This window comes from Ovis canadensis, chromosome 2, assembly GCF_042477335.2.
Source record: "Ovis canadensis isolate MfBH-ARS-UI-01 breed Bighorn chromosome 2, ARS-UI_OviCan_v2, whole genome shotgun sequence".
NCBI classification, from domain to species: domain Eukaryota; kingdom Metazoa; phylum Chordata; class Mammalia; order Artiodactyla; family Bovidae; genus Ovis; species Ovis canadensis.
Window position 1 is genome coordinate 136605993 of NC_091246.1, and position 20347 is coordinate 136626339.

The 20347-nt window shown below is 36.9% G+C and overlaps 1 protein-coding gene across 7 annotated transcripts in view; it reads left to right on the top strand.

Moving 5' to 3' along the window:
* Positions 1–20347, top strand: part of CCDC141 (coiled-coil domain containing 141) — a 248238-nt gene that overhangs the window by 215180 nt on the left and 12711 nt on the right. For 4 of the 7 annotated variants that reach the window (XM_069577068.1, XM_069577070.1, XM_069577075.1 and 1 more), the window contains 5 exons: positions 6628–6768; positions 7484–7672; positions 9020–9203; positions 13053–13165; positions 18749–18865. In XM_069577068.1, the coding sequence (XP_069433169.1) occupies positions 6628–6768; positions 7484–7672; positions 9020–9203; positions 13053–13165; positions 18749–18865 (744 nt within the window). The remainder of the gene's footprint in view (positions 1–6627; positions 6769–7483; positions 7673–9019; positions 9204–13052; positions 13166–18748; positions 18866–20347) is intronic. The other 3 variants (XM_069577069.1, XM_069577072.1, XM_069577073.1) reach the window with 2 other exon arrangements.

Below are 20347 nucleotides of genomic sequence, written 5' to 3' on the forward strand. Positions count from 1 at the left end.
GAAACTAATAGTTTAGGGCAACTTAAAGCCCAAGGGCCTTCACAATCACAACTGCTCATCACTAGGCCCCAGTGTGAGTCCATTTAGTTAGTATTTATAAGAGGATAGAAAAGACTATAATTTGTTTTGAAATGTCCATTCCATTGGGTCAAAATCTGTTGGAAGTTTGGTATTTAACAGTGGCAAAATTACTCTTCTTACTGTAGAAGATAAAAAGCTGAACTTTTCAAATCATGGTTATCATGTTCAGAAAATAAAATGTAAATATATTGTGAGCACACAAAACTTGCAGAGTGGATAAATAGCTATTACTGAGATATGCTGCCACCTGCAATTTAAAACGGAGCAATTGTCTCCTCTTTCCAAGCTGCCCCACTTTCTGCTTCTACAAGACTGGTCATAAGCTCAGGAAGACAGTCATGTGGTTGCTGAACAGGAGGAGGCCAAGAAAGTCTGGTCCTGAAATCTCTCCAGAACTAAAGCTAAAGTTACCATTAATAATTGTAGTAAGTCACTCGGGTTAAATTAAGAGTTTGGGGCCACTTCATTTCAAATGAAGCATCCCTGGGGTGTTATAACATTATAGCCTTCTTTCTGTTACTGAAAATGAGCATCAGAAAACTTTTTTTTTTCCTGGAGTAGGCAAAACGGTGGGCAAAAAATAAAGCTCATGAAATGGACATTAAGAGAAATGGACTACTTGTTTTGCATTTTTGCTTCTGGCCAATCATGTGCCATAGTTCTAACGAAAGGCTTTTATTTTAAAGACACTGTCTTAGTTTTAAAATGTCCCATGTCCCATGTCCCACACGTAAATTGGCCTTGCCAACAACAGACTCACAAATAACGCATCCTTGTGCCAAAGTTGCCTCAGCCAGCTTCATCAAGACTAAAATAACAAGCCAGCCTCTTTGTTACCCATTTTGTTCCCTTTTGCTTCTTCCCTACAAAGTTTTGTTTATATCTAACCCTGAGAGAAGTTTATTGCTCCCTGGGAAATTTGGTGAAGATGCTCATTGTGTTAGTTTCAAAAGAACTGCAGTTTTAAGTCTCAATGATTTTTTTTTCTAATTACAGCTATATTCCACAGCAACTACGGAGGAGCTGGACAAGTGGAAAGATAGGAAAATCACACTGTGCATTTGAAAAAGTATCTTTCTCCTGATTTTCTTAAGATTTTCAGAAATTTTATTAATACAAATTATAAAAACATTTAAATGTTTTGAATAGGGTAAACTTATCCTTGCCCCAAGGTTTGGGTGGTTTTCCTTCTTTCTGTGCTCTGGTTGAGCAGTTGTCTTGGCCATCTCCACCATTCCCCTTGCTGATCACCTAATAAAGTTTAAAACAGCTATATGCATGAACAATGACACCATAGCCGAGCAACCATGGCACTCAGGTTTTTTTTTTAATACATATAAACAAGTTATATGGATATTGGATGGGAAGTTAAGTTTTCATATAAGAATGCTCAGGTAAGAAAATTAGACATAGCTAGATTTTTTCTGAAAATCTGGTTGCTGAAGGTAATTCATGCTTGCTACCTTCAACTTGTATCTGTAATAGTCCTGAATTTGAGCTGGGAAAGGTTCAGGATTTAAGTGGATTTCCAGTGGGACCAAAAGAGAGAAGTGCCAGCAAGTTTGTCAAAGGAGATCATAAGTCAGAAAGAACTGATCCCGTTTCACATACCCATAGCACCATGAACATTCTTTGGCCTTATAAGTCATCTTCAGTGAAAGTACATACATTCTGAGGCAAACAGAAATAAAATTACACTTATCATTTATCAGCTGCAAATTTCTTAATCCAAGGTAAACTTTAAATGTCATCACTTAGAATTAAAAGGTTAAAGCCCAGTACCATACTGTCTTGATGACTGTGGCTTTGTAGTAGAGCCTGAAGTCAGGCAAGTTGATTCCTCCAGTTCCATTCTTCTTTCTCAAGATTGCTTCGGCTATTCGAGGTTTTTTGTATTTCCATACAAAGCTTGAAATTATTTGCTCTAGTTCTGTGAAAAATGTGGCTGGTAGCTTGATAGGGATTGCATTGAATTTGTAAATTGCTTTGGGTAGTATACTCATTTTCACTATATTGATTCTTCCAATCCATGAACATGGTATATTTCTCCATCTATTAGTGTCCTCTTTGATTTCTTTCATCAGTGTTTTATAGTTTTCTATATATAGGTCTTTAGTTTCTTTAGGTAGATATATTCCTAAGTATTTTATTCTTTTCGTTGCAATGGTGAATGGAATTGTTTCCTTAATTTCTTTTTCTACTTTCTCATTATTCGTGTATAGGAATGCAAGGGATTTCTGTGTGTTGATTTTATATCCTGCAACTTTACTATATTCATTGATTAGCTCTAGTAATTTTCTGGTGGAGTCTTTAGGGTTTTCCATGTAGAGGATCATGTCATCTGCAAACAGTGAGAGTTTTACTTCTTCTTTTCCAATTTGGATTCCTTTTATTTCTTTTTCTGCTCTGATTGCTGTGGCCAAAACTTCCAGAACTATGTTGAATAGTAGCGGTGAAAGTGGACACCCTTGTCTTGTTCCTGACTTTAGGGGAAATGCTTTCAATTTTATAAATCCACACACATATGGACACCTTATCTTTGACAAAGGAGGCAAGAATATACAATGGAGTAAAGACAATCTCTTTAACAAGTGGTGCTGGGAAAACTGGTCAACCACTTGTAAAAGAATGAAACTAGATCACTTTCTAACACCGCACACAAAAATAAACTCAAAATGAATTAAAGATCTAAATGTAAGATCAGAAACTATAAAACTCCTAGAGGAGAACATAGGCAAAACACTCTCAGACATAAATCACAGCAGGATCCTCTATGATCCACCTCCCAGAATGCTGGAAATAAAAGCAAAAATAAACAAATGGGATCTAATTAAAATTAAAAGCTTCTGCACAACAAAGGAAAATATAAGCAAGGTGAAAAGACAGCCATCTGAATGGGAGAAAATAATAGCAAATGAAGCAACTGACAAACAACTAATCTCAAAAATATACAAGCAACTTATGCAGCTCAACTCCAGAAAAATAAACGACCCAATCAAAAACTGGGCCAAAGAACTAAATAGACATTTCTCCAAAGAAGACATACGGATGGCTAACAAACACATGAAAAGATGCTCAACATCACTCATTATTAGAGAAATGCAAATCAAAACCACAATGAGGTACCACTTCACACCAGTCAGAATGGCTGCGATCCAAAAATCTGCAAGCAATAAATGCTGGAGAGGGTGTGGAGAAAAGGGAACCCTCCTACACTGTTGGTGGGAATGCAAACTAGTACAGCCACTATGGAGAACAGTGTGGAGATTCCTTAAAAAATTGCAAATAGAACTCCCTTATGACCCAGCAATCCCACTTCTGGGCATACACACCGAGGAAACCAGAATTGAAAGAGACACATGTACCCCAATGTTCATTGCAGCACTGTTTATAATAGCCAGGACATGGAAACAACCTAGATGTCCATCAGCAGATGAATGGATAAGAAAGCTGTGGTACATATACACAATGGAGTATTACTCAGCCGTTAAAAAGAATTCATTTGAATCAGTTCTGATGAGATGGATGAAACTGGAGCCGATTATACAGAGTGAAGTAAGCCAGAAAGAAAAACACCAATACAGTATACTAACACATATATATGGAATTTAGGAAGATGGCAATGACGACCCTGTATGCAAGACAGGGAAAGAGACACAGATGTGTATAATGGACTTTTGGACTCAGAGGGAGAGGGAGAGGGTGGGATGATTTGGGAGAATGACATTCTAACATGTATACTATCATGTGAATTGAATCGCCAGTCTATGTCTGACGCAGGATGCAGCATGCTTGGGGCTGGTGCATGGGGATGACCCAGAAAGATGTTCTGGGGAGGGAGGTGGGAGGGGGGTTCATGTTTGGGAATGCATGTAAGAATTAAAGATTTTAAAATTTAAAAAATAAAAAACTAAAAATTAAAAAAATAAATAAATAAATAAAGCTGAAACTCCAATATTTTGGCAAAAAAAAAAAAAAAAAAGGTTAAAGCCCAGCCTTTCTTCATTTATCACATAGTTTTCAAATAGATGTTGATTTTTTTCCCATTTAAACAAGTGGGCATAACTCAGTGGTTATCAGGTTGATAACAGAGTCCCTCTTCCTTTGTCCAGACTGAAGTTTATAATATATGTTATGGTACAGTCATGGGGAAAAAAAGAATATAAAATTTTGTTTTCCAATGGGTACATGTTAGTGACTGTACATATTTTTCCTTTCTTTTTTATTTTACTTTATTTATTGTTATTAAAAATAAAAATTATATTTTTAACTGTAGTGAATGACACATAACGTAAAGTTTACCATCTTAACCCTTTTAGGAGTACATATAAGTGATCTGCTGGAGAAGGAAATGGCAATCCACTCCAGTACTATTGCCTGGAAAATCCCATGGACAGAGGAGCCTGATAGGCTACAGTCCACGGGGTCGCAGAGAGTTGGACACAACTGAGCGACTTCATTCATTCATTCATTCATAAGTAAATCACATAAGTAAATCACTTAAGGCATTCACATTGTTGTACTACTATGTCTTCATATCTTAACCTCATAAAATTGTCCTCATTTGTGGTTTCCCACTAATGTCAAACACACACATTTTAATACATCCACTGTCAAAAAATTTAAATATGAATTGTTTATTTTGTAAACATATCAGCTGAATATTATCTTTTAAATACTTTTTCTGAGTTCTAATGGAAGAATAATTTTCAAGTTTTGAAGTTATAATTCTTTCCACTCCTTAATAATATTATTGGTTTATCCATTGGAATATTTTATGTGGTCTCTGTGCTTGTAATTTAAAACTAATGCTCAATACTTTTATTTATCATATAAACAACACTGATGCAGTGTAGGTAGAGCAAATGCAAAAATTGAATCAATATAATAATTTCCATGTATGCAGTTAGGGCTTTATCGATTGTTCTTTTCAGAAAGTGGAAAAGGCAATGGCAACCCACTCTAGTACTCTTGCCTGGAAAATCCCATGGACGGAGGAGCCTGGTGGGCTGCTGACTATGGGGTCGCACAGAGTCGGACACGACTGAAGCGACTTAGCAGCAGCAGCAGTTTTCAGAAAGTGTTAAATATCAAGGTTTTGTCTTTATAATATGCAGAATTTGAAATAAGAATTGAAAAGATGAGTGTTTTCTCTCGGCAGATAGTTTTTCTGCATTTTAAACCTAAAATCCAGCATGTGCGCAACTGTTATTCCCTCCCAAATAATTTACTTGCTGTCATTGAAAAGAAGTTTAATGTTTTCCTGACTTCTTGTCATAGCTCAAATTTATCAACCATGACATTGTTCATTCTTGGCTGTTCAGTGCTCCCATGTAATCTGAGATGCTTTATATTTTCTCTGTACTCCTCTTTGCTGACATTATAGAGTGAGTTTCCTGTCAATGTGTTTATCCTTCTTGAATCTGCAGAAGGGCACAGAAAGCAGTGTGGTTAATTGAACTAGACTGCTTAGAATTTTGCTTCACTGATAGAGCTGAACTGTTTGTTTTTGAGAAAGTCATCATCTATGCCCTGTTTTCAGTGTACAGCCACACACTCTGTTCATGCACAAGTTAGCATCGCCACCATGGGCAACAACTGTCACTTTACATTCCATTTATGAAGGCTCTCTGAAGTTAATGATTTATTTCTAAGAAGTAAATCTCTTCTGGAAACTGTCCGTGAAAAATGATTTTTAATTGGATTTGAACAAATACAGCCCTTTTCCTACTGACTCTCATACTGGATCCCCTTTTCTACCTCATTAATGTCCTCACTGGGCTAAATGTTAACACACCATTGACATCTGCAACATGAACAGCTCCTGGGGGACTTAATAAGTTTATTCATGATAACTGTAAGAGCACTGGAATATGGAAGGATCTGAGATAAATATTAGCACAGAGAGACTAGAATGAGTTGTAAAATAATGTCAGATAAATACAAATAAAATTAGAGTTGTTAAAAATCTATCACATATTAAAATCATTCTTGTTTGAAGGCCAAAGGATGTTCTATAACAGTAATACTAATTATAAATTACAAATCAAAAAATACTAAGAACAATTTATAATTACCTATACTTGGGGAACAGAGAAAGCAATGGCACCCCACCCCAGTACTCTTGCCTGGAAAATCCCATGGATGGAGGAGCTGCAGTCCATGGGGTCACGAAGAGTCGGGCACGACTGAGCGACTCCACTTTCACTTTTCACTTTCATGCATTGGAGAAGGACATGGCAACCCACTCCAGTGTTCTTGCCTGGAGAATCCCAGGGATGGGGGAGCCTGGTGGGCTGCCATCTCTGGGGTCGCACAGAGTCAGACATGACTGAAGTGACTTAGCAGCAGCAGCAGCATATTTGGGGAATATGTTTAAATTCACATTATATATTCACTTAGCAGACTTGCTTTCTATTTAAAATCACTTTGAATACATTTCAAAGGTTATGAAGATTTTGAAGTACAAATATCTTGATTTATTGCAAATGAATATCAATGTTCTCATTTTAAGGAAATCACCGGTTTCTTTTTATTGAACTGTAGCTCAAAGAATCATTCAAGGAAATAAAAAAGAAATTCAACAATTTGAAGTTTAATTACACTAAGAAAAATGAAAAAGCTCGAAATCTAAAAGCTCTCAAATATCAAATTCAACAAGTGGATATATATGCTGAAAAACTACAGGTAATGAGAAGATACTTGTATATGTGTGTGTGTGTGTATGCTACAATTATTGCAAAATTATTTTGCATTTCAATTCTAAATGCCTAACCCTTAGGCTTTTTTTGTACCATTAGAACTGAAAAGATAGTTTTTAGTTTTTATAACAATTGGGTGCTTCAAGTAAAATACATAATTTATTGATTTATCTCTTGAAGCAGCTCTAGAATGATCTCTGCCAAACCTATCCAGCCTTATTGCTCCCATTCTCCCTGCTACACACACACAAATACACACACACACACCTCCTATACATCCCTTTTTCTTTCCTTGCACCCACCTATATCAGGAGCTTCTTCCACTGTTCCTGCAGGCCCTAATACCTTTCCTGATTATTGCTTATGCTGGCTAATTTGATTGCTTTCTCAGGAGACAGTGAGCTGAGTACAATAAAATCTTTGATTTTATGGTCTTTGTCTTTTTTAAACAATCAGCATTCTCAAACTATGGAGTAGATCCTGGTGTAGAGTAAATTTTCTCTATATTTGCTGAATGCTGAATCAATAAACTATCTGAAAGGAAACCTATTCTTTCCAAAATGTGTTTTAATAATTATAATTTTAACATATTAAATGAAGGATGCTATAAAAATTTTTCAAAGATTTCCCCTCAATATGTAATTATTAACTAGCTGAGTAAATAAAAACTGGCTGTCATTAAAAAAATTTTTTTTGCCCAGGCTTTGAAAAGGAAAATGGAAAAAGTTGAGAATAAAACTTCTTTCTTAAATTATCCAAATAATAACGTGAATATCCTTTTGGAAGCCATGAGGGATTTGCAGAAGCATGTGGATGAATTTGACAAAGTTGTAACAGATTACAGGAAGAATTTGGACCTGGCCGAGCATCTCCAGGAGTTGATAGAAGAGGTATTCTCTTCTTGTTGTCATGTTATCTGTATTGCAATTATTTTTTAGATTTCTCTGTTGCTTAGAACAACACTGCATTAGCCATTACTATCATTAAATTTGTGCATCCTGCTCCTTTTCATGATTATATCCTTAGGATAATTTCCTAATGCAGAATTGCTGTACCAAAGGGATCACGTTACACGGTTTTGATTGTATTGTCCAGTTGCTCTTTGGAAAGATTTTACTAATTTAACTCTTCTTACCAGCAACATACGAGAAATTCTCATTTCTCCAAAACCTCGTCAACTCAAGATGTTTAATCATCATGGAGCTAATTATATTCACTGCTGAGTATCTGCTAAAATAATCAATAATGACTTATTTCACAGAATTTGAGAATGTTTAGGGAGAAAATTGCTGATTGGATTTTTCAGGTATACAAATTCTTATTGGTATTATTTCATTTTTATCAAGAGGATAAATGGCAAAGTATACATAAATTATATGCAGTTGGCAAGTTAAAGTCATTATTTGCACACTTCATAGTGAAGAAACTCTACACTTGAAGATCTTGAGCATTTTTTGTAGACCATAATTCTGAGTTACAAAACATCTCTCTTTCCCACTAATGCAATAGAGCTTTTAGATTTAACACCACATTAGGAGGATTGGAATGATCATTCTTCCATATCTGATGTATAGGTTTGCTGTACTTCTATGGCACTTATTTAAAGCCAACTCCTAACAGAGTCATGTGTTTCTATTTCTCACTCAGCATAAGTGCTTCTGGCCTTGGTCAGATACATTTCTTTCATCACAGTTATTTATTTTTAGTGAGAAACTGTCTCAATTCTCCCCTATGCTTTGAAAATATGACTATTTTCTATCAAGAAAAGGTCAAATGCTATTCTTCAAATGGTATTTCCTCCATCTACAGACTAAATCTTATTCCTAAAAGAATTTATTTGTTGGAGTGTGATTTGGGCAATACTTTATCCATATATTGTTAATGATTTCAATTAAATAGGCTGGATTTTGTGTGTTTGAGCTTTTTCTTACCTTTAGCTGATATTTGGATTCTTTTTAGTGCCATATGCTTTTTTTAGAATGTAAGTTCTTGTAAGTCTGAAACTTTTCTCTTAGGAATCATATTTCAGGCAAATCTAAGAAAGCAGACAAATCAAATTGATTTCCATACTTTCTTATCTGACTCTAATTTCCAACTGCAAAAGTATATGATTATGCTGTGATGTTTCATTTCTTAGGACTTAAAAAGAGTTCACATTAATTACTTCAGTGGGCAAAATGAAGAAATTTGGGAGGATGGTGTCTCTTTAATCTGTGCTTTCTCCCATTTTAATTTAGTGTCACTTTTGGTATGAAGATGCAAGTGCCACAGTTGTAAGAGTTGGAAAGTATTCCACAGAGTGCAAGACCAAGGAAGCAGTGGAGATCCTCCACCAGCAGTTCAAAAAGTTTATCACACCCGCAGTGCCTCAGCAAGAAGAAAGGATTCAGGAGATCAGTGACCTCGCTCAGCGCTTATACGGTGACGTCTCTTTTAAGATACCCATTGATTCACCACTGGACAAATTTCTAGTGAACCTAGCAGACAGCAGAGCATGGCAAGCCCTCAGGGTCCTCACTACACCAGCCTATTCTGGGAAAAGGTTCGAGATAAGAGCAAAAGTGAATAATAGGGAATAGAGGAAGGAACTCCTGGCTGCAGGAGATGAAAGCATGTGGATTTTTAATGACCATTTGTAGGCCCTCCTTCTCTCTTCCCGTTCTCCCCCATTAAAACCAGAATAGTACTCAGCTTATGTAGACAAAAATGAAATCTAATTTCAATTAGAGTGAGTCCTCAAAACTATACACAACTCCCATAGTCCTTGAAATAGGGAGAAAGCTAAGACTAAGGTCTACAGCCCTCATGTTTCTATGAGGATTAAGGTTTGTGGATGTAAGAAAGGACTGGAGGGTCTTCCCCTGTCTTCCTCTCATTTGTGGAATAAATAATGCTTGTGTGCTAAGTCATGTCTGACTCTTTTCAACCCTATGAACTATAGCCTACCAGGCTCCTCTGCCCATGGGATTCTCCAGGCAAAAATACTGGAGTGGGTTGCCATTACCTCCTCCAGGGGATCTTCCCGATGCAGGGATCAAACCCATATCTCTGGTGTCTCCTGCATTGTAGGCAGATTCTTTACCATTGAGCCACCTGGGAAGCCCTGTGGAATAAATGGGAGAATTCAAATCATCATCTCACGGATTGTGCTTTCCTCTTCTCCATGACTGTTGGTCTGACAAGCCTTTCCATGTGAAGAGGGCCCCCATTTAAAATGCTCGTTTGAGGGTGACAGTCCTTGAGGGTGCAAGAAGAATAATTTCATGAATTCCTTGACACTGTTAACTACAAGGTAATTAACACGAGTAATTCCTAGTGGCAGAGCAAACATAGCCCCCAAAGATGGAGCAACAGTGCTTCATGTGGCTGCCCGCAGCTGCTGCCTGGTGGATAGTCTGTCTTGTTACATGAAGCACTCAGTCTCTGTGGATAGCCATAAAAATTTTCTAGAACAGCATCTATTGCATTAGCTAATACCAAATTAAATGAGAATGAATTAGTAAGAATTTTCCAAAGGAAATGGTAAATACATAGAAATAATAAAATATGAATTAAAAAATTAAAGAAAACTAATGTTATGCTTCATTCCTACTGTATAAGTGTACTAAAAAATTTTGGAGGCACTCCATTCTCGTGAAGTGGTTTATGTTTTCTTCAGGTATTATATTTTTTTACACTGTAGCATAATTACCTTTTCATTTGTCTGTCTTCTCAACTGAGCATAAGCTCCTTGAGGGTAAGAGAAATAGATTTTATCACTAGGTTTAAGGGCCTATTGAAGTTCAGCCCAAAGATCCCATAAAAATTGCGATTATCCTCCTGTCTTGCAAAATTCCATTTTCTGCCTTGTTTGTATTCTTGGCCTTATCACCAACTGACATATTGTATGGTTATATGTGGTTGCCTGGCTCTCCTTACTGAAGTATAAGTTCCTCGAGAAAAGGGATTTTGCCTGTTAATTCACTGCTTCATGGTACATACTAAGTGCATACAATTATTTGATGACTAAATGATCACTGAATGAATAAATGAACAGCATGAGTTTTCATCTGTTCCGTTTGGAAGCTATGCATTTTTTAGAATTTGCATCAGGTAAGATACTTAAGGAATAGTATAGCATCTTGCATCATTATTGAACCTAGAATTTTAATACAAATAAATTTATCTCAAAAAATTTTTTCAGTACCTATTACATGCTTTGTTCTGTCACCAAGCCATGTCTGACTCTTTGTGACCCTGTGGACTGCAGCACACCAAGCTTCCCTTTTGTTCACTATCTCCTGGAGTTTCCTCAAACTCATGTCTATTGAGTCAGTGATGCCATCCAACCATCTCATCCTCTGTCATCCACTTCTCCTCCTGCCCTCATTCAGGGTCTTTTCCAGTGAGTTAGTTCTTCACATCAGGTGGCCAAAGTATCGGAGCTTCAGCTTCAGCAACAGTCCTTCCAATGAATATTCAGGGTTGATTTCCTTTAGGATTGACTGATTTTATCTCCTTTCTGTCCAAATGGACTCTCAAGAGTCTTCTCCAGCACCACAGTTCAAAAGCTACAATTCTTTGATGCTCAGCCTTCTTTATGGTCCAGCTCTCACATCTGTACATGACTGCTGAAAAAACCATAGCTTTCACTATACAGACCTTGTCAGCAAAGTGATGTCTCTGCTTTTTGATATGCTGTCTGGGTTTGCCATAGCGTTTCTTCCAAGGAGCAAATGTCTTTTAATTTCAAGGCTGCAGTCACTGTCTGCAGTGATTTTGGAGCCCAAGAAAATAAAGTTCACCACTGTTTCCATTTTTCCCCATCAATTTACCATAAAGTGATGGGACTGGATGCCATGATCTTAGTTTTTTGAATGTTGAGTTTTAAGGCAGCTTTTTCACTCTCCTCTTTCACCTTTATCAAGAGGTTCTTTAGTTCCTCTTCACTTTCTGCCGTTAGGTGATATTATGGAGCTGTGATTGATATAAAGACCTATACAACCCATTTCCATCATTCAGGAATCCACAGTCTGTGCCTAGAAGTCACAATATGGTAAATGCAGTGAGAAAGGTGTAAAATCTGTGTTTGCTAGAACTGCCATAACAAAATATCATATACTGGTAGCTTAGATCACAAAAATTAATGTCTTCAAAGTTCTAGAGGCTGGAAATCTAAGATCAAGGGGCTCAATGAGTTGGTTTTTACCAAGGCTTCTCTTTTCTTGCTCCCTCTTCACGTAGGCATCCCTCTGTGCACAGGCACCCCAGGTTCTCTGATCTTCTCTTAAGGACACCAGTCATAATGAATTGGCACCCCACCCTCGTGGCCTCTGTTTAACTTTATCTACCTTTAAAGACCTCATCTCCAAATAATGTTACATTCTGAGATACTGGAGGTTGAGTTTTCAATGTATGAATTTTAGGTGAGACGCAATTCAGTCTATAACAATGTATAATACCATTTTAGTCTGAGCTGTGGAGTCCAGTAGTCCAATTAAATCTCTGCTATTTCAATTATTGTCTGGATTACCTGAAGAGGCTCTTTTGAGCCTGGGATTCTTCATTTGGACAATGCAGTAGAACCTTCTAGGGGAAGATTTTGTTAGCTAATGCATATAAAGTGCTTAGCCACCGGCAAATAAGATGTACTCACTACACAATAGATACTTGTATTATTACTCCAGTAGGGAGAAGAAAGTCCAGTTGGGAAAGATGAAGAATATTTCCACAAAGATCTTGACATTGGAGGTAGACCTTGAAGAGTGAGTAGGATTTATCCCAACAGAGACAGGGGTCTGGGTATTCTTTCCCCATACAGGAAAGAATAGTCAGTGGTTGTGGGGAGTTTGAGAGAAAAGTTTTTATTTCAGTTTGGTCAGATATTAAGTATGTGAAGGAATTAGGAAGATATATTTTTGAGAGAGGCAGGTCGAAACTATATCACAGAGGGCCTTGACTGTGTACTTTCCAGGTAGTGAAGAACAGATGAATGTTTTGAAAAGGAGAAAAGAGGTTAGAGTGGAGCTTTATGAATATTAATATAGTAACACTATTTAGGTTACATAAGAGGGACGTGGTACAGCAAATGAAACCATTTTTCTAAATACTTGGTTTTTCCAATGATGCTTTTGTCTATTCAACAAGTATTAAGTAAGTGCTTACTATCTATAGGCCCAGTGTCACACACTGGGATAAATTGAAGAAATTAATTTATGGGATTTAGCCTGGGATTTTTTCTCTGCTAAGGATTTGACCTCTAAAAATGGTTTTAACCCTTCTTCTCCCCAGGTTTTGAAGAAGGGCAGAAATATGCTGAGAAAATAGTGGCCAAACACAAAGAAGTTCTTGAATCTGTCACTGAATTATGTAGCTCTCTCACAGAGCTTGAAGAAAAGCTGAAGGTAATTTCTTCTTACCGGAATATGTATGTTTAAAAGATATAAATTAAAATGTGTGGATTGAGTGTCTTCTGGTGCAAAGACGTTCTAACGCAAATCCTCAAGGGACATAATGTGCACATTTGTTTCACAGCTTTCTAACATAATTACTTGGTTGTTTTTAATAGTTTATTCTGTTTCTTTCCCATCACTGTGGACAAAAATATTGCTGAGAATGAGAGTTAAGCACAATTAAGGTGTCTCATTTACATTTTCATGGATCATATCCTAATGGATAAATGTGTGCCATTAAAATCAAAGTCTATATTGTTGTTAAGTTGCTTAGTCAGTATCCTTATATTTTCATTCATAAATAATGAACATAAGTTGTTTTATTCTCTTCCAAATTGTGGCCCCAGAGAAAATAAAACTAATCTTCAGGTATTATAGTCATTGAACATTTAGCTTCATGGAAATATTAAACTAACCATTAGCATCTTTCATGGAATAATAAAATTGATGGTAAAAATAGGAAATATGTTTATGATTTGTCTAGGTAAAATCCAGTTAAAATACAGAAATGTATGTATATACATGCATACATACATACCTATGCATGTATACACACATATGTATTTTTTTGTCATTGTCATTTCCAAGCTGATTTCATTAGTGCTCTTTTCATAACTGACTGAAAGAACCAGTTATTTAGGATTGAAACAGTGGTAAGGTAATTAAGAGCACAGACTCTAGGGTAAAACACAGCCACCTAGGAATACCAGCTCTCCAAATTATTGTATTTGTGAATGGGGATTTAATCTATTAAGGGTATATTTCTTAATGATCCTGAGTCTCTGTTTCCTGATCCATAAAATGCAGGAAATAGAGGAAGCTAATCACAGAGTAGCTCTGAGTACTGAATGTGAAGACACCTATGATTATTGGTGGGATTTCTGTTGGTATGGAGACATAATGGTGCTCTTGCAGTTTGGAGCAGAATTATATTTATTTTCAGCAAGTATTTTTTCTGTATGAATTGCCATGTCAGATATTTGAGTAACATTCTGTTCAAAATAGTTTGCTAAGCTTTTAATTCAGCGGGCATCCAATCAAATTGTTTTTTTCTTTGGTTGAGAATCTAGATTTTTCCATTTTTACCATTTTAAATAACACTATAGTGAACATCTTTGTACATGAAAATTTTCTCTTTTTTATTATTGTATTATTATTACACAAAAATTCTTTGCTTTCCATAAATGTTTTGCAATTATAATGCCACCAGTAATATATGAATGCACCTTACATTTTCTACTATCTTTTTCAAAATTTTTCATTTCCTCCTCACCTTTACTCCAACCCCTGAGGATGTGTCTCTTCTCCTGACTTTTGAAACACAGCCCAAAAAATAATTGCTCTTTTTCACTCTTTGCTGCTGTCTACGGCATTTTTCCCATTTATATTGTACATCTCCAAGTGAGCTCCACTTAAAACATATGCTCTCTTAAAGAGATACCCCTTTCCAGCTTTTCATCTTCATGCTATTCTTCCTGAAAGCTGTTTCCACTCTCTGCCTCCTTCCACTTTCCCCCTTCCTCCCACAGCCCCTGGAGTCAGAGTTGTACCCTCTCTTTCTCATTCCCAACCTTCCACTGGATTATCTTTTGCTAGTCAGGAGCCCCCTACTTATTGACTCCTTCTATATAATACTGCTAGTGCCATTTTTAAATTCAAAACACCTCCCTACAAACTCTTCTTTGCTTATGAAATGAAGTTCAGACTCGAGGTTTTCCAGTGTTCTGGAACTGATTGTCTTTCCAAACCATTGTGCTTCTCCAGGCATTATTGGTTCCTACCTCAGCGGTCTCCTACCCCACACTCCCAGGTCTGCTTCTAAATTTTACAGTCGTCCCTCATATCCACACTTTTGCTTTCCTCAGTTTGGGGTACCTGAAGTCAACCTCAATCAGAAAATATTAAGTGAAAAACTCTAAAAGTAAATATTTTTTATGTTTTAAATTACGAGAGGCCATATTCACATAACTTTTATTACAATATATTGCTATACTTGTTATGTTTTATGATCAGTTATTAATCACTTAGCCTACCTAATTTCAGAGAAGGCAATGGCACCTCACTCCAGTGTTCTTGTCTGGAGAATCCCAGGGACGGGGGAGCCTGGTGGGCTGCCGTCTATGGGGTCGCACAGAGTCAGACACGACTGAAGTGACTTAGCAACAGCAGCTGCCTAATTAATAAATTGAACTCTATCATGGATATATATGTACTGGAAAAAAAATGTAGTAACATATACGTAGTATTTTCTGCAGTTTCAGGCATCCACTGTGGGTCTTGGAATGTATCTTCTACACATAAAGGCAGAGTACTGTAGTTCGCGTACATGACCTTCCATCTCTCTTACCTAAATTGTTCTCTCAAGGCCAAACCCAAATGTCACCTCCTGCACAAGTCCTCCCTTAGCTGCGCCACTCCCTCTCTGATCTGCTGTAGCACCAGTGCTCCTTCCTACCGTAATCATCATGTATATCTACCTTGCTCATCCAGCCACTCTCCTAGACTATGATGAGGAAACCCCGTTCAGTTCAGCATCCCACACAACATTTAACAATATGCTTTTCCTAAAACAGGTTTTCCATAAAGGTTTTGGCATTTATAGTAAACACCCAAAGGATTGGTACAGAAAAAGAAAAAAATCATTCAGTAGCTCAGAAAAGTTTGATTTGGGTGGATATGAAAATGAGGAAGGGCCTCTATGACAGGAGAAACAGGCATCAGCATTGCCCTTAGGAGTTACAGCTTGAACAAAATCCTGCCAAAGGATGCTAACACTTTACAGATGTTTCTATGAGAACATAGATGTCTGAGTTTTGTTTTTGTTTTTGTTTTTGTTTTTTTACTTTATTTTACTTTACAATACTGTATTGGTTTTGCCATACATTGACATGAATCCACCACGGGTGTACATGCGTTCCCAACATGAACCCCCCTCCCACCTCCCTCCCCATAACATCTCTCTGGGTCATCCCCATGCACCAACCCCAGGCATGCTGTACCCTGCATCGGACATAGGTTGACCCTATGGCTCTCTTTTGCAGGAGTTCATGAAAAAAGCAGGCCTGGAAATCCCTGTCAAGGTTAAAATAGTGATAATAATCCTTTCTCTTTGTGTAGAATTTTGATATTTACAGAGGATTTTCATAAATATTACCTCAGTGTTTTCCAAATAACCTTATGATGGTAATAAGGTAGATGTTGTTTTCTTTGTTTAAAAAATCAGAGAGGGTAAAAATGCTTTATCTGAGGACTCACACTCAGTAGTGGTGGCTCTGGAGTAGGACTTTAGTTATAATTCAATGTTTGGGAACACATGTAAGAATTAAAGATTTTAAAATTAAAAAAATAAAAAACTAAAAAAATCTAGTATTCCTTCCACAACTGTCACTTTATTGTATTTTTTGTTAAAGTACAGTTTACATGTTTTACATGTAAAGTACATGTAAAGTACATGTTTTACAATATCATGTTATTTTCAGGTGGCACAGTGATTCAGATATATACACACACACACATATGTATTCCTTTTGAGATTCTTTTTCCTTATAGGTTGGTACAAACTATTGAGTATAGTTCCCTGTGCCATATAACAGGTCTGTGTTACTTATTGATTTTATGTATAGTAATTAACCATAAGTTTGCTTTGCATGTTTGTAAACCTCTTTCTGTTTTGTAAATAAGTTCATTTATATAATTTTTTTCATATTCCACATATAAATGATATCATATGATATTTGTCTTTCTCTGTCTGGTTTACTTCACTTACTATGATAATCTGTGGGTCCATCCATGTTGCTGCAAATGGCATGATTTCATTCTTTTTGTGGCTGACGTTCCACTGCATATATGCACCACATCTTATTTATTCATTCATTTGTCAGGGGTCATTTAGGTTGCTTCCTTGTCTTAGCTATTGTAAATAGTTCTGTAATGAATGTTGGAGTGCATGTATCTTTTTGAATTATGGTTTTCTTTGGTCATGTGCCCAGGAGTGGGATTGCTGGATTAATTGATATTTCTATTTTTAGTTTTTTAAGAACCCTCCATACTGTTCTCCATAGTGGTTGTACTAATTTGCATCCCACTTTGGAATTAGGTATAGAGTATATACCAAAGCAGAGTAATTTATCAAATAACATAAACCAGTGTAAGTTTTAGAGTTAGAAGTAAGAGCTGAATCTCCCCAGTAAATGTCTGCCCAAATCCTTTGAGTTGATGTAACATGTACACTTTGAGAAGTATGCCTGTTTCTTTAAGGCCTAATGCCCATGTTCCAGGTAGTATAGAGTATCTCCTGTTGCCATATTTTTGTTCAGTAGCTAAGTCACATCCCTCTCTTGTTAACACTGTGAACTACAGCACACCAGGATTCCCTGTCCTTCACTATCTCCTGGAGTTTGCTCAAACTCATGTCCATTGAGTCAGTGATGCCACCCAACCATTTCATTCTCTGCCACCTGCTTCTCATCTTGCCCTCAATCTCTCCCAGAATCAGGATCTTTTCCAGTGAATTGGCTCTTCACTTCAGGTGGCCAAAGTATTGGTGCTTCAGCTTCAGCATCAGTCCTTCCAATGAATATTCAGGGTTGATTTCTTTTAAAGATTTAGTAGTTTGATCTTGCAGTTCAAGGGACTCTCTGGAGTCTTCTCCAGCACCACAGTTCAAAACCATCAATTTTTTGGTGCTCAGCCTTCTTTATAGTCCAACTCTCATATCCATACATGACTACTGGAAAAATCATAGCTTTGACTAAATGGACCTTTGTTGGCAAAATGAGGTCTCTGCTTTTTAATACACTGTCTAGGTTGGTCATAGCTTTTCTTCCAAGGAGCAAGTGTCTTTTAATTTCATGGCTGCACTCATTGTCCACAGTGATTCTGGAGTCCAAGAAAATAATGTCTGTCACCATTTCCATTAATTCCCCATCTGTTTGCCATGAAGTGATGGGACAGGATGCCACGATCTTAGTTTTCTGAATGTTGAGTTTTAAGCCAGGTTTTTCATTCTCCCCTTTCACTTTCATCAAGAGGCTCTTTAGTTTCTCTTCACTTTCTGCCATTAGAGTGGTATCATCTGCATATCTGAGGTTGTTGATATTTCTCCTGGCCATCTTGATTCCAGCTTGTGCTTCTTCTAGCCCAGTGTTTTTCATGATGTACTCTGCATATAAGTTAAATAAACAGGGTGACAATATACAGCCTTGACGTACTCCTTTTCCTATTTGGAACCAGTCTGTTGTTCCATATCCAGTTCTAACTGTTGCTTCTTGACCTGCATACAGCTTTCTCAGGAGGCAGGTAAGGTATCTGGTATTCCCCTATTATAACAAGAACCTTCCTCCTACTGGACCTTTGAACAACCAGTTTTGATTGGCAGTGAACTTTTATCAACAGAGGAGGTAGAAAGGGGAATGAAACCTTGAAATAACTGTATAAATCACTTCATGGGTGTATCCTAACCTCTTGTGGGATACATTTGCTGAAAGACTGCCAACTTGACTGGCCCAGGCTCTCACTAATCTTCACTTTGTACAGCAGGGAGATGTTTTAAAGTTGAATCTGAATTTGGAAGACTTCCATGATGACTGCATTGACCTACTAAAAGGACCAGCGAGAAATAAGCAGATTATATTCAATGATGAACACAATAAGGTAAAGAAATCCATGTATCCTCAGATATTTGTTACTTTCACTTCTTTCGTTTAGCATCATTGTGCATTGAACAAAAAATGAATTGAAGCCTTATTATCTCTCTGAAACGTCCAGTGTGGATGCAAGTGAATGTCCTTTTCCCTTCTTTTCTACTCATTACTTAGTCTTTCTTCTCTCACCTGTGCTTTTACCTCACAGTCTCTCCCACTGAATACTGGAACCATAGCATTTCACAGTGGCATCGGGACAGTCAGTCAAACACCACACTATTGCCCAAACTTTTGTTTCTCCCATCTTTAACTGCCTTTCTTGTTGACCTTTCAATCCCAACTTCAAATTTTACTTCTCTCTCTTTATCATACCACCAAGCTATGATTCTGTTGTTTTACACTACCCATTGGAAAACCTTAATACATGAAATTAGATTGTATCTCGTTCCCGTAGAATCTACTTCTAACATGATATTTCTAGGAATATGTACTAAAACATAGAATGCAACTGAAAGATAAACACTAAAGTATTTATAGAAATGTTAAATTATTTTAAAGTCTATGCATTGCATATAAATTAAGCATGTAGCAAAAACTGCAAATGCTCACAAAATGCAAATACATTTCAAAAGCATTATTTAAATTGCATCATTATGGAGTTTCAGTATAAGTTGTTCACTATCTGTTCATAGCTCCCGGACTATAATTAGCTCTCGATTTTATGCATTGCCAAGTTTTTTCCCAGTGTTTGTCTCTTTCCCAAGGAACTGAAGGGACAGCAGAGTCAACATTATTCTCAACTGCTCCCAAATAAAATAAAATATACCTTTCATGGCACGAGAGTTTAAAAAATCTCCCTACTTATTGCCGTCATCTCATGGAGAAAGACATCTTTTCTTAAACTAAATATGGTATTTAGAACTTCCTTATAGGCCCTTTTATGCAGGTTAAATCTATGTCAAGGTCTCATGCAATTATACAACCACCAGGCAGCAAGTACCATATTAAGGAAACTGACATTTTTTGGTGGGATGGCCTTGTAGCATTTAAACCCTGACTCCTCTCTGAGGCAAAGGACAGCTGCCAAACCTTAGCTGGACTTCAGTCTTGTATCAGATGATCTTTGGTTACTCTGATTGTCTAAATCAGGTTTTCTCAACCTCAGTACGATTGACATTTTGACCCTAAGAATTCTTTGTGATGGGAGCTGTCCAGGTGCATTGTAGGGTGTTAAGAGCATCCCCGGCCTCTGTGGACTAGATGCCAGCAGTATTCACTCTCCAACCATTTGTGACAACCAAAAATTTTCTATAGAAATTATCAAAGTCCCTGCGGGAGCAAAATCAACTTTGATTGAGACCAACTAGTCGAAATAATAAAGAATAACATTAGACACATCACATTTTCTTAACTAAGTTGCAAGAGATACTAAATTCAACATCGTATGATTTTTTTTTTAGATTTACATTGTCAACAACATATATCTGCTAAA